Below are 14,025 nucleotides of genomic sequence, written 5' to 3'. Positions count from 1 at the left end.
GCCCATGATCTCGAAGCTTCTAGAGAAAAACTATCGAAAAGGGAAATACGCCTACTTTGGTCATCCAAGATCCAAGAATACTGTGGGATTTCAGGCTTTTAACGAAATCTACAATGCATTTATGGTGTAATTGTGTGAGATTTGACACAAAAATCGAGGTGATTCTTGCCGTTTAAGTTACATTCTAAACAAAAAACACATCCACTTTTGCCTTACAATAGTGTAAAGTTAAACTATGTACTTTCCCTGATGATGGTCAAAAGTGTTTGCCATCCTGGTTGTTCAAGTAATCTATAAGCATCTTCTAATCTATGTTCCACTGCAATCTTAACAACCAATTTTTGCTCAGATGGTGATAAAATGTCTAAAGAGAATAAATAAGCCAATAAATGGAAATCTGAAATGGAATTAATCACATCGTTTGTATCAAAACTATCAATTTTCAATTGTTTTTTAATTTCTAAAAAGTCCTGGGAAATACCAGCGGCTTGGCGATTTTCAATTGGGAACTTATTTGATTTGAAGACTGGATTCGGTTCCTGTGGGAAACCATGTGAAAGTGTGACCAATAAATAATCAACTGGAAATGCCGGTTTAGCATTTGATTTAACTTGTAATTTATATTCATTCATCTTGGTATAGAAAATATCTGGAACATATCGATCATCATTTGTCTCATTAATGTATGCAAAAGATGGATGTGTTGAACCGGTCAAAATGTCAGCTTTAACTAAACCTTCAGCACCTTCAGATACTTGATATGAAGCAATATCAATTTCTCCTTGTAAATTACCAGATACAACACATGTAACAAATTTTGAAGAGAATTTACCAGATTGTGAAAATTGAGTATAATTTGGATATTTAGATTGTAATTTAGCTGCAAAGATAACTTCTAATGATGATAAGAAATATGAATCTTTATGTCTTTTACAAATAACAGAACCATCACCATTACCTGCATCAATCAAATCAGAAAATATCACACCAATTTTATACAGACCAGCACTTTTTGCCAAATTATCAATTCTTTCTTCATCTTCCCAAGGTAAACCTAAAGTCAACCCATCATTTTCATCATGTTGAGTAGGTTCATAAATGGCTTCAACAACAGCTTTAATACCTAATGGAACTTTATCATATTTTTGATATGTACCATACAAGAACCCTATACGTTGAGTACCAGTTCTTCTCCAACTTTCAATAAATGAATTAACAATTTCGAAATTTGCAAATTCAACGTGATCCACCATACGGAATTCTTGTTGTTGTAATGTGATAGCTGATGGTTGACATTTGGAACAAATACCTTTTGGCCAAGGTTCATGACCTCCAATACATTGTTTATTAATGGTAAAATTTGATTCTGTTAATGGTGCAATATATGAAGATCCAGTACCTTTATTAACAGCTTCATTAACTTCTTTCAAATGTGAATGAAATGATGCATGTTTGATTTGATTTTCTTCTCTATATCCTTTATCATATGGCGGTAAAGGTGAACAATATTCACACATACCTTTATCATTATGTCTACAAAATGTTCCCCTTTTTCTTGGTATTAAACCATCTTCTTTCTCTAATAATTTATCAACAGGTAATTCTTCAACTTTCTTTGGATCCTCTATTTTTGGAATGGAAACGAATCCTTGTGATTGTTGCTGTTGTTGTGATGGTTCTATTGGTATGGAATTTTGTTGTTGTTCTTGTGATTGATCTGTAATCTTACTTTCATATGAAATGAATAGCATTTCACCATTTTTGAAGCCTAGTTCTTGTGGTGTGCTACCAGCTAAAGTTCCAATTGATCTAAATGGACCTGCTGGTTTATCTGAGATTGATAAAGAGCTAACATCAGCATCTGGGAATTTTGGTGATAATTCTTCAATAACATTCAAAAAGTCCGCTGAACTATTAGCTGAGACTCTGAACATCCCATCTTTGGATCTAAATCTTAAAATCTGGCACGAAAAGTTAGTCAATTGTCCTCCTTTTACCAACAAACACCTTCACTTACAATACTGCTCATCTTTCACCGCTTTGATACTGATAAATCTGGTTTTAAACAAATCATTAGTTGTATCATTTGCCATCAACTTTGTTTAAAGATGGCCTTCGATTTTCGCGGGTCAAAATATCACTGGTTCGCGCACCCAAAATAGTTCGTCAAAAAGTTGAAAGAAAATCAAAAACAGACGTGTACAAATAAATAAATGACAAACTCTGTGTAAATTCAGTTTAGGATACACAACAATTGTGATCAAGTTCCATACAAAAAAGTTCTATCCAATATGGCTGACAATCAAACCACAGAACAAACAGAACAAGTGATCTCTAAGATCTCTGTCTTCACTCCAATCATATATGTTACCGTTGTGCTTACGGCTCTAGTTGTATTCTCAATCAATTACAGAAAGAATAAGATAAATGCATTATATAATAGACAACCATTCTTCAAAAGAAACTTACCTAAAGAATTACATTTTGAATTAAGAGATAGTGACCCAAAACCAAATGAAAAAGTATTAAAAGCAGCTTTATTAAGAAGAGGTGCTGAATCTATTAGAAGAACAATCAAACTTAAAGAAGTTCAACCATTTATCACAGCATTATATCAAAAAGGTTCAATTGGTGATGATCTTTATGAAAGATATCAAACTGCTACAAAATTAGAAGAGTTAGAAGTTCAAGAAATTGTAGCAGAAACTGAAAAATATAAAGCTGGTTGGATTCCAAAATTTGTTCCTTTATTACAAGAAATTTGCTTCAATGAAGCATTGAGAAGAAGATATAGCGCTATTGAAGATAGAAAATTGGATTTACTAGACCAATGGGAAATTAAAATTTCTAAAGATGGTATTTTAGAATTCCCAAATAAAGAAAAATAAAGTTTATTCAACTACAATTAATCGTGATAAACTGTATAACATCTACATTCGTTCTTATGAAATGAATCAAATCTTATGAATTTTATCTTCTACATTCAAGATCAAAATAATCATGCTTTTCTTAAATTATTATGCAGTGTAGTGTTTTTAATCTTTATTAGACATTTTATAAATACATTTTTTTACTCTAGAGTTCATTAGTTTTTACCCTTCTTCTTTTTACCAACAACTTGGAAATCCCATCCATCATCATCATTTTCAGCACTGATACGCAAGGCTTCATCCCATGATAAACCATCTTGAGATTGATCTTCAACAGCTTTACGACGTTTCATGAAGTCTTGAGCAAATCTTCTACCATCCATAGTAGAACTGTTTGAATAAATAGTATCAGCAACGATTTCTGATGATTCTGAACCAACTGGTAACATCAATAAAACTTGTAAGACTTCATCTTTATTAACACCTTTGTTTAATTTCATTGAAGTACGAACCCAGTTCAAAAATTCTTGTCTTGGTGAAACAGTTTTATAAACTTGACTTGTTGGTTGAAGTTGAGCAGCAGTATTAGCAGATACACTACGTAAAATCTCTGGTGTAACTGGCTTAACAGTTGATGTGATCTTTGGTGCTTGGGTCTTCACAACTGGTTTTCTATTTGAACTAACAGTAGTCCAAGCATTAGTTGATGGAACTGAAGAAGTTGCGATTGATGCAAATGAGTTCTTATTAGCAGCGGCTGGTTTTTTCAATGGTGTTGTTGATGCAGATGAGGAACCATTTGAAGCACTAACAGCAGCGGCAGCAGCGGCAGCGGCAGCAGAAGCAGCAGCTTCTTCTTCACGTTGAATGTCTAATAAAGTTTTAGCTGGAGGAGCTGATGCTTTTGTTGGAGTACCCCAACTTGAGGTAGTTGGTAAGATTGTCTTTGGAGCTTCTGAATCTTTAATTGATTTCTCAGTGTTTGCTAACAATTGAGCAGCTAATAATTTATCTTGTTTAACTTTAGCTTTTGTTTGTTTAGCAGATTCTTCAGCTTCTAATCTTTGAATTTGTTCCAAAGTTAATTGTGGTGCATTTGAAACAGATTTATTAGCCCATGGTGCTAATTTTGGTGCAGAGGACTTCGTTTGTTCTGCTTTTACAGCTTTTGAAGATTCTTCTGCGGTTGGTTGCTGACCGTTAGAAGTCTTAGCTGCTTGCTTTTGAACGGGAGTAGCAACAGCTGCTGCTGATGTGGTTGATGAAGCGACTTGTGGAGCAGATGAAATTGTCTTAGAAGGAATAGAATCTTTAGCCTTTGATTGTTCTTTTCTTGAAGTGGATTGTTGAGGTTTAACTTCAGATTTTGGAGCAGTTTGTTCTTTTGAAGCTGGTGATTCGTCTTTCAAAACGCTGTCTAAAACTTTATTGTTGATTTGGTTCAAAATATCTTCATCTTGGGAAGGGACAGAAGAAGTTGTAGCATCAGTGGTATCAGCGACTGGAGCAGTAGATAAAGAAGTTGATGCATTTTGATTTGTGAATGATTGATTGACAAATGGTGATTGTCCACCGATTCTGAAATTTTGAGCAGAAACAGCATCTTGAGACAGATCTGGCTGAGTAACCCAAGGTGAGTTACGACCAGAAGTAGATGCTTGTAGCTGTTGTGCTTGTAGCTGTTTTGTCCAGTTTGGTTGAATACCATTTTGTAAATTTCCGTACCCTGTTTGAGCCTGAGGTTGTTGTAAGGATAAGCTTTGATTGAATAAATCAGGCAATTGTTGGTCAAAATTTAATGAATTAGAGAATGATGCAGATTGTGGTGCTAAGTTTGGTAATGGTGTCAAGAATGGAGAAAATTGATTATTAGTAGATGACATCAATTGTTGCAGTGGGTAATAACTAAATTCTTCTTCTCTTCTAATGTTCAAGTTCAGACTTAAATACCCAGCAATGAACCATGAATGCATTGAAATACCATCAAATGGACCTTGTTGATTATTAGTTGGATCCAAATAATACCAATTGATCTGAGCTGGTTGCACCAAGTTGTTAAACGTTGGTTGACCAAATACTGAAGCTCCACCGTTACCATAAGGAGAATTCAAAGATTGATCAGTACCAGCACTCAGTAATGAATTGTTCAAGAATGGACTCCCTGTTAATACATTATCGTTTAATCTGCTAGTATTTATACCAGGGATTGAAGATGTAGGAACCTGATTAGTAGAACTAGTTGTCGATTCATTCTTAGCCCACCTGGAAAAATCATTAAGCTTTTCATTGATCTCAACCACTTGTGGATCATCTTTCTTGGATAAAGTACCCTGGAAAGTTCTATCACCATCAATTTGTTCAATAAGTTCCTTAATTGGTTGCAGTGAACGATATGATTCAACAGATTCGCCATTGCTGATTTTCTCTTGAATTTGTGACCAAACAGCTAACAATTCATCAATAGTGTATACTCGACTGTTTGAAGTAGCTGGTTCAGGGTTAGTGGCGAAATTTGATTGTGGTTGCTGAAATGAAGAATCACTGAATGTATTTGGAATATATTGTTGATCTTGATCCCATGTTTTTGTGGTTTTAGATGTTGATGGTGCACTAGCTTCTTGACTTCCGCCCCTTGAAGGAGTTGGACGCATCCTAATTACATTGTTAGTATTGGGTTCATTGAAATCACTGGTATAATCAGTTTGGTGGAAGGATCTTGATAAAGATCTCAGAATCAAACCAGATCACACAAAACACAAATTTGAACTTACCATGCTGGACCAAAGTTTAATGAGGGAGATTGAGACATGATATTATTTTGTTTGTTATGTGCAATGCTTGATAGTTAAAATGCTTGATATAGCGACTATATGTTTATGCGTTCTTTGAAATATTTTCAAAAATAAGCTATAATTGTAACTTGTTCAGGCCTTTATATTTGTACTTGCAATAAAAATTTTCAATTTTTCGAAGTTCCCAATAATTTTTTTGGTAATTCGATGGCGCGCGAAAAAAATTCAAAAATTCTGTCATTTTCTACATGGGCGACTTTCAAAATTAACTATTATAGAAACAAAAGATCGCAGGGTAAATTTTATATGGGAAGCTGACAGTTTGAACATCAATCTACTCGTTATTTCATGGTTCATGGGGATCCATAATATTTTTATATTTAATATTAAAATATCAATAATTGGTCGTTGTCCCTATTCACCTGAGTTCAAAAATCCGGAAATCTTTACTACTTTAGAATCATTATCTGAACATTAAAAAATCAATCATCTAGCATTTCGTACCTGTTTATATACCCATTTTTCTTTCTAAGTCAGTGTGGAAATCTTTGTTGAAAGCATTTTCTTGACCTGTAATTATGTGTTAGTAAGACAATTCAATAATACCAAATAAATAATAAAACATACCGGAATAGATATCTTCCCAATCAATTGATGTGTCTTTATTCAACAAGATATCTCTATGTATGTTTGAATTGTTTCCTAAAGCACTTGGAGTGAAATCAGTACTTTCGACAATTTTCAATTCCATAGTTCTTTTGATTGGTTCAGCAGCACCGAATATACGTCTATATTGTTCTAATTTCAAATCATGTTGAGTTTGTTCCCAATTTTGAATTCTGTTTTCTAATGGGTGTCTGTTGTTGATTTTGGAGCTTATTGATAACGGACCTTCTTCAGATCTTAAGATATCTTGTAAACCTGGAGCTGATGGTGCACTTTGACCGAATTTTGTGCTATCAACAGCATTTGGTTGTGATGATTCAGGAATAAATTTAAGACTCTAAAAAAAATGGTTAGTTGGTTTACAGTCCATGGATAGACATATTGAGCTCTAGAGCAACATACCATTGTGTGATTTTCTTTGTTTTCTGATTAAGTTGGTTGAATTGAATGATGAAATACTTTATGAGTTTGTCAGTTTTGTTGGTGGCGTTTTGATTTTGATTTTTGTTAAAAACTTGGTTTTTAGTGCCCGGAGACAAAAAAATCTAAATCTTTATGAAAACTGAACTCAATATCAAAACAATCAGATGAACTTTCTTTTTAATTATTAACATTTCACCATTCAAAAAAGATATGAGCGAGTCTCAAAACCAAGGAGAGCTCTATACACTCAAATACTTCACGACCTCAAAACATGCTAAAGAAACAACAACCATAAAGATCAGCCCGAATGGAATATATTTCGCGACAGCTTCATCAGATGCCAATATTCATATATTTGATTTTAAAACTGGTTCATTCATACGATACTTAGGTGGACATTCAAGAGGGATTTCAGATATAGCATGGTCAAGAGACTCAAAACATATAGCGTCTGTTTCGGATGATATGAGCGCAAGAATATGGGACATAGAATATGGTGAATGTATTAATGTTATGGAAGGTCATACGTTCCATGTTACTTGTGTTGAGTTCAATTATAAAGGCAATTTATTGGTTACAGGGAGTGCAGATGAAGCAATAAGAGTATGGGACGCACAAAGTGGGAAATGCCTGAAAACATTGAGTGCACATTCAGATCCTATCGCATCTGTTGATTTAAGTTGGGATGGTACTATTATCGCAAGTGCAAGTTATGATGGTTTAATTAGATTATTTGATACTGAATCTGGTCAATGTTTGAAAACCCTGATTTATGATAAAGGTGGCTCATCATTTCCAGTGTCATATGTTAGATTCTCACCAAATGGAAATTATTTATTGGCTACAAGCTTAGATAATACAGTCAGATTATGGGATTACATGAATAATAGAGTGGTGAAGACTTACCAAGGGGGATCAGGAATCTCAGAAAAATTTACATGTGGTACAAGATTCATAACAGCATCAAAAGATCCATTAATGTGAGTATTCAAATGATCGTTTCCTTTTAAATTTCATATACTAACATTTATATTCTAGCGCATCAGGTTCAGAAAGTGGTGATGTCAACGTTTGGGACCTGCAATCAAAGAATGTACTGAGTACTATCAACGTCTCTTCATCACCTGCTCTACAAATAGATGTCTTAGGCACAATTCTTATCGCTGTGTCATTAGATGGGACTATCAAAGTTTTTGAACTAAGTGATGATTTCAAAGGGAATGATAGCGATAGAGTAGAGGCAGATTAATGATCACAACAGCATAAGTAATTATAATGATAATGATAATTTTTCATATTTCTAAAACGATTTGGATAACAAGCTCAAATTTGTATTGTAGATTCGTTAATGCTTTTTCTTTCATTTACGTGCTCCGATCGAACTTTTATAAAATTATTATATTTTGGAATAACATATGATTGATTCAAAACATCAGGATTCTACTGGGTGGTGATATTTCAAAAGTTTTCAGAATGCTAAGGTGTGCTACTAATAGGTTCAGGGCCACTGGCTTGAGAAGCACTTGCTATAGATCATTTTCAAGCGCTGCAAGGGCGTTTTCCAAGTTACCGCCAAAGTCGGCCATAATACCCAAGTGTAAGTGTTAGCATATTAAATTCTATACAGAAAGCACATATTAACCATTGATTCAGTTGATTTTCCAAAACATACACATACAATACAGTCTATAAGCAATGATGTCGAACGCTACTGGGGTAAAGAAGTAACATTATCTGGATGGATCGATAAGAAACCGAAAAAAATTAGTAAAAATATAGCATTTGCAACATTAAGGGATTTTGAAGGAAACTTTACACAGATTGTTACAACTGATCCTGAATTTGCTTCTAAATTAAGATCATCCCAAGTGGAAGACTGTGTTTCCATTAAAGGTATAATTGAGAATAGACCTTCAAGAAATGAAACTGATGGTATTAGATGGGATTTGAAGATTCAAGATTATACCCTACTTAACTCAAGTGATATTCTAGCGTCTCAATTGGAATCTTTGAAAAGTAGTCCAAATTCATTTCCACAACAGCATAGATATCTTCAACTGAGATTACCATTTTTCCAAAATGCGTTGAAATCTCGTGCAAAAGCATCACAAATCATTAGAGATAATTTGAATAGTTTATCATTTACAGAAGTTGAAACACCATTATTATTCAAGTCAACACCAGAAGGTGCAAGGGAATTCTTAGTTCCTACTAGAAAAGAATCATCATTTTATGCTTTACCACAATCACCACAACAATATAAACAATTGTTAATGGCTAGTGGTGTAAAAAATTATTTCCAAATTGCTAAATGTTTTAGAGATGAAGATCTTAGAGCTGATAGACAACCTGAATTTACACAAGTTGATTTAGAAATGTCATTTGCTAATGCTCAAGATGTACAAAAAATCGTTGAAAGTTCTGTTAAAAAAGTGTGGAAGGAAGTTGGCACTGAAGAGATTGTTACTATCAACAAGAAGGGTGATATTGTCAATGGTGATTTTATCCATCTAAGTTATAATGAAGTTCTATCAAGATACGGTATTGACAAACCAGATCTTAGATCAACAGTGGAAATACAAGATCTAAGTGATTTCGCTAAAGCTATCGAAGATGATAAATTCCCGGTATTTGAAGTTTGTGTATTGAAGAATGCATTCGAACAGAACTCTAAACCCAAACTACCAAAATCATTATTTGACTCGAATGAATACAGAAATAGAAAACCAATAATTGTCCCAATCAAGGCAGAATCTGATATCAATGATTGGTATACCAAAATGTCATCTATCGCTAATATTCATGATCTTGAAGGTTTACAACAGAAATTAAACTTACAAGTTGGTGATATAATTGCTGGATCAACTCGTTCAAGATTAACATATGAAAATCCAACACCATTAGGTCGTTTTAGACAACTTTCAATCTCAGAATTTCCTGATAAGTGGAAAAGATCAAATAACAAATTTATTGGTGCATGGATTGAAGAATTCCCATTATTCAACCCATCTGAAGAATCAACATCAGTAAAGACACAATATCCAATTTATGATTATGAAAAATTAGAATCAACACATCATCCTTTCACAATGGTCAATCCGGAAGATTATGAATTTTTGGAAACTGATCCGTTAAAAGCTAAAGGTGAACATTATGATTTAGTTTTAAATGGAGTTGAATTAGGTGGTGGATCAAGAAGAGTTCATGATGTTGAAATTCAAAGATATATCTTTACAGAAATTTTAAAAATTTCCAAACCAGATGAGTTGTTTGGTCATTTATTAAAAGCTTTAAGTTTAGGATGTCCACCTCACGCAGGTTTTGCAATTGGATTTGATAGGTTATGTGCAATGTTAATTGAAAGTCCAAGTATAAGAGATGTCATTGCATTCCCAAAGACTCAAAATGGTGTTGATCCTGTTGTCGAAAGTCCAAGTGATGTATCAAATGAAGTTTTGGAACAGTACCATATTAGCAAGTTGAAATAGAGAAAATTGTATATAAAACTTACATGTAAATAAATGTGAATATGAGATCAACCCAGTAGTATATTAAAGAAAAACGTATAATTTTTGAAGTCTAAAGTTATGTATATAAAGCAAAAATCAAAACAAAAAAAACGGAGCAAAACACGGAATCAATTTGAAATCAAGTTACTGACCCAGCAGTAATCTAACGGAAATCATTATGGAACCAAATCATTACAAATGACTTCTTCTAGCTTGAGTTTGTGGATGATCTTTATGGCCCAAAATTGTGCTATCAGGGGCAGATTCATATCTATGGATGTTGAAGAAATCATTAATAATTTTAACATATTCAGTTGGTCTTTGATCCAAGATATCATGCGAAGAGTTTAAATCATGGAATTCGTTATTTGGGAAATGTTTTTGAATAGCTTCATAACCTTCATCAGTTATAAATGGTGATTTTAAACCTCTAATGAATTTAACAGGACCTTCAAATACCAAATCTTTTGTTAATTCAGTTGGCCAATCTGTGACATCTTCAACGGCCATTTCTTCCATTTGTTCAATAGGATTCAAAAAATGAATTTGTCCATCACCAAAATCAATAACTGGTGAATCGAAATCCTTTGGCGGCTTATTAACTAAATTTGCTAACAAGTTTTTTCTAATAACACCATTTGGTAAAAATCTTTTCATTGCTGCAGATGCTTTATTTTTCCAATCTTTATCATCAGCACTTATATTAGCTTCATTCAAGACGGTTTTCATAGCTTTGATATATTGTTTCATAAATAATTGAATTTGTGGTTGTGGGATTGGGGCATTATCAATAATAACTGCAGATTTAACCAATTCTGGATATTGTAAAGCTGTCAACATTGAAACTTTTGCACCTAATGAGTAACCAACTAGTTTAACTTTATCCAATTTATGAGAATCACAAAATTCTTTAACATCAGCGGCTAATGTAGCATAATCAAATGGTTGAGCATGTGCACTTTCACCATGATTTCTTAAATCAATTGTATAAACTGGAGTATGTGTAGCGCTTGATATTAATTTTGAATCTTGAACATAAGATTTTTTGGAACCAAATATACCATGCATAAATAAGATTGGTTCTTCATGGTTTTCATTTAAATTCCGTATGGCGGTTGATCTTGGTTTGTGTAAATCATAAGCCATTTTCACAACTTCACGATGTGGTAATTCATTTTTAATGGATTGAGCGTTTCTCAATATTTTGGTTGCAAACATCTTTAAATGATTGTTAAAACTTTGTTAAACAATAAGAAACAATATCTTGTCACAAAAATGATGGATTTTTCCATCTTTATATACTTTTAAGCAACAATCATTAAAAATAAATGTTTAAAAATGGCCATATCTATATGTCTGTGTCCCCTAACACAAAGTTACGTAACGCTGCTCTGATAAAATGTGCCTCTTACCGTAATTTCTACTAATTATTTTTTTCTAGATTTCTTCAATTTTTAAAATTTTGGTACAAAAATTGAAATCAGCGCCAGATTTGTACAGAGCATAGAGCACTGAGATTTCGCGTAGCAATTTAGAAGGTCATTTGGGCATTGTGAGCTGTAGTTGCTGAGTAGGCTGTTACCTCCCGTTCCATTGTAGACCTGTACCTTTGTATTCTGTATCCCTAATCATTTTTGAACCATCACCCAACACAAAATGTAATTCATGCTAAATTGTTTCTTTTTTACTCCAAATCTTGAGCATAGTTTCAAAAAAATTCTGGTCAATTTTTGTTCATTTTTGAGTACGTGAAGTTTAAATTTCCTGCTAAATTAAGTGGTTTGCGCAGCAGAGTTGATAAGTAATTTTTTTTTAAACTACGTCAAAGTTGAGCAAACTTTAAATCCAAAAACGTTGCTTATGATTATATTTGTTTGGTTTTGTATTGGCTTGTTATCTAGGAGTCCTTGAATATTTGACCCAGGTCATATGTTCTACAGAAAATTAACTAATCATGATACCATATGCTGTGTTGGATTGAATATTTAATATATAGTTTAAGCACTAACTGATTTTTGATGTTCTCTTTCTTGTCTAGCTAAATCAATGTTTTCAGTAAAAGCTTGTTCAGATGATTGAGTACTGTGTGGGATGGAAGATTCAGAAGTTGATGTAACTTTTCTTAATTCTTCAATTTGTTGAGCATGTTTAGCAGCTTGTTTGGCTTCAATTTCTGATGGTGAAAAATGTTCAACATTTCTTAAATGTTCTTGTAATGATCTAAATCTTTCAGTCTTGATAAAATCACAAATAACTCTAACGTATTCTAATGGTCTTTCATTTAAAATGAAATGTGTTGCATTGATTTCACTGATAGAATGATTTGGGAAATAACCTGCAATGGCTTTTTTACCAGCATCATCAATAAATGCAGATTTTGTACCTTTAATAAATCTAATTGGACCTTCAAATGTTTTACCTGCAACTTTTTCAGTTGGCCATGCTGAAACATTTTTAACTGCAACTTCTGTCATATGTTTAACTGGATTTTGGAAATGAATAAAACCATCATCATAATCAATAACTGGTGATTTATATCCTTTTGGAACTTTATTAATTAAATTAGCTAAAAGATATTTTCTAATACCACCATCTGGGATATATCTCTTCATTGCATCATCAGCTTTTCTTTTCCAATCACTATCATTTGCTTCAATTTTAGTACTATTCAAAACATGAATCATTGATTTGACAAACATTTGTAAGAAAATTTCAATATGAGGTTGTTCAATTGGTGAATTATCAATAATAACACCACTTCTAATTAAATCTGGATTTTGTAACATTGTTAACATACAAATTTTGGCACCTAATGAATAACCAATCAAGTTAACTTTCTTTAATCCATGGTCTTCACAGAAATCGGCAACATCTTGTGCTAAAGTTTCATAATCAAATGGTAAAGCATGTATACTTTGACCATGATTTCTTAAATCAACAGTATAAACTGGTGTATGTGTGACATTTGCAATTTTTTGACAATCAAATCTATAATTTTTCTTGGAACCAAAAATACCATGAACGAAAACAATTGGTTCATGTGATCTAATGTTTAAATTTGGATTAACTGTTTTATTTGGAATATGTAAATCATAAGCCATTTGAACTCTTTTTTGAACTGGTAATTGTCTTGAAGCTTTTGAAGCTACTTGATTGAATAGCGTTCTTGTGAAATGCATTTTGATTTTATATGTGTGTATGTGTGTTTAAAATGAATATGAATAATATATTAATGGTCTTAAGATCAAAAATCAAAATCAACGGTAATACTTTAGGACTTCTGTTTGTGATAGATGAGGATATTCATGTTTATTTATACTTTCACTTCTTTGACAGCTAGTTCTTACCACCGGCTAACAGTTCCACGTCATATTGTATTTAGTAGTACTAGCAGCATCTTGCGAGAATTTTCATTACATCTTTGTGTAATCTTTATTAATTTTATGCCATAGTCCATAGTAATGTTCCATATCTAAATCGGATTTTAATGCATATAGAAGTTTATATAAATTCTTTTTATAACCGAAACGGTTTATGAACTATAAACTAAAACCGCGAACCGCGCTAAACACCAACAAATTTAACGCTCTACGCAAATACACAAAGCACAAACAAAACTCATCAGATTTGTGTTGGAGTTAAGTGCTTCATTATGTGCCAAAATTACTTCAGTCGAGTGAGTCTACTTTATGAATGGCTAAAACTGGCTCCTTTCATCCCATACTCCATGTCTTTTGAGCTGTGTATTGTTTCAACTTTTAAGCT

General features: G+C 32.9%; 8 protein-coding genes across 8 annotated transcripts; 3 read left to right on the top strand and 5 right to left on the bottom strand.

Moving 5' to 3' along the window:
• Window positions 1-233: 233 nt before the first annotated feature.
• On the bottom strand, window positions 234-1,934 carry NPL4 (nuclear protein localization protein 4; the record flags this gene model as incomplete). Its single annotated transcript, XM_011274754.1, has 1 exon — window positions 234-1,934. The coding sequence occupies one exon, from the start codon at window positions 1,932-1,934 to the stop codon at window positions 234-236; it is 1,701 nt and encodes a 566-aa protein (XP_011273056.1).
• Window positions 1,935-2,291: 357 nt separating this feature from the next.
• Window positions 2,292-2,888, top strand: SEC66 (Sec63 complex subunit SEC66; the record flags this gene model as incomplete). The annotated part of the gene is made up of 1 exon (XM_011274753.1): window positions 2,292-2,888. One exon carries the CDS (start codon window positions 2,292-2,294, stop codon window positions 2,886-2,888), a length of 597 nt encoding a protein of 198 aa, XP_011273055.1.
• Window positions 2,889-3,085: 197 nt separating this feature from the next.
• Window positions 3,086-5,521, bottom strand: SMY2 (Smy2p; the record flags this gene model as incomplete). Its single annotated transcript, XM_011274752.1, has 1 exon — window positions 3,086-5,521. One exon carries the CDS (start codon window positions 5,519-5,521, stop codon window positions 3,086-3,088), a length of 2,436 nt encoding a protein of 811 aa, XP_011273054.1.
• Window positions 5,522-6,245: 724 nt separating this feature from the next.
• Window positions 6,246-6,733, bottom strand: UMP1 (Ump1p; the record flags this gene model as incomplete). The annotated part of the gene is made up of 2 exons (XM_011274751.1): window positions 6,246-6,665; window positions 6,731-6,733. 2 exons carry the CDS (start codon window positions 6,731-6,733, stop codon window positions 6,246-6,248), a joined length of 423 nt encoding a protein of 140 aa, XP_011273053.1.
• A 228-nt stretch (window positions 6,734-6,961) lies between these two features.
• On the top strand, window positions 6,962-8,000 carry SWD3 (Swd3p; the record flags this gene model as incomplete). The annotated part of the gene is made up of 2 exons (XM_011274750.1): window positions 6,962-7,694; window positions 7,798-8,000. The coding sequence occupies 2 exons, from the start codon at window positions 6,962-6,964 to the stop codon at window positions 7,998-8,000; spliced, it is 936 nt and encodes a 311-aa protein (XP_011273052.1).
• A 224-nt stretch (window positions 8,001-8,224) lies between these two features.
• On the top strand, window positions 8,225-10,239 carry MSD1 (aspartate--tRNA ligase MSD1; the record flags this gene model as incomplete). Its single annotated transcript, XM_011274749.1, has 2 exons — window positions 8,225-8,247; window positions 8,379-10,239. 2 exons carry the CDS (start codon window positions 8,225-8,227, stop codon window positions 10,237-10,239), a joined length of 1,884 nt encoding a protein of 627 aa, XP_011273051.1.
• A 213-nt stretch (window positions 10,240-10,452) lies between these two features.
• BN7_4635 (alpha/beta fold hydrolase) lies at window positions 10,453-11,478 on the bottom strand (the record flags this gene model as incomplete). Its single annotated transcript, XM_011274748.1, has 1 exon — window positions 10,453-11,478. The coding sequence occupies one exon, from the start codon at window positions 11,476-11,478 to the stop codon at window positions 10,453-10,455; it is 1,026 nt and encodes a 341-aa protein (XP_011273050.1).
• A 779-nt stretch (window positions 11,479-12,257) lies between these two features.
• Window positions 12,258-13,439, bottom strand: BN7_4634 (Abhydrolase domain-containing protein 11; the record flags this gene model as incomplete). The annotated part of the gene is made up of 1 exon (XM_011274747.1): window positions 12,258-13,439. One exon carries the CDS (start codon window positions 13,437-13,439, stop codon window positions 12,258-12,260), a length of 1,182 nt encoding a protein of 393 aa, XP_011273049.1.
• Between the last annotated feature and the right edge of the window lie 586 nt (window positions 13,440-14,025).

This window comes from Wickerhamomyces ciferrii, contig 00179, assembly GCF_000313485.1.
Source record: "Wickerhamomyces ciferrii WGS project CAIF00000000 data, strain NRRL Y-1031 F-60-10, contig 00179, whole genome shotgun sequence".
Classification (NCBI taxonomy): Eukaryota; Fungi; Ascomycota; class Saccharomycetes; order Phaffomycetales; family Wickerhamomycetaceae; genus Hansenula; species Hansenula ciferrii.
The sequence above is the reverse complement of the archived record's forward strand: the minus strand, read 5'-3'. Positions and strand labels throughout refer to the sequence as shown.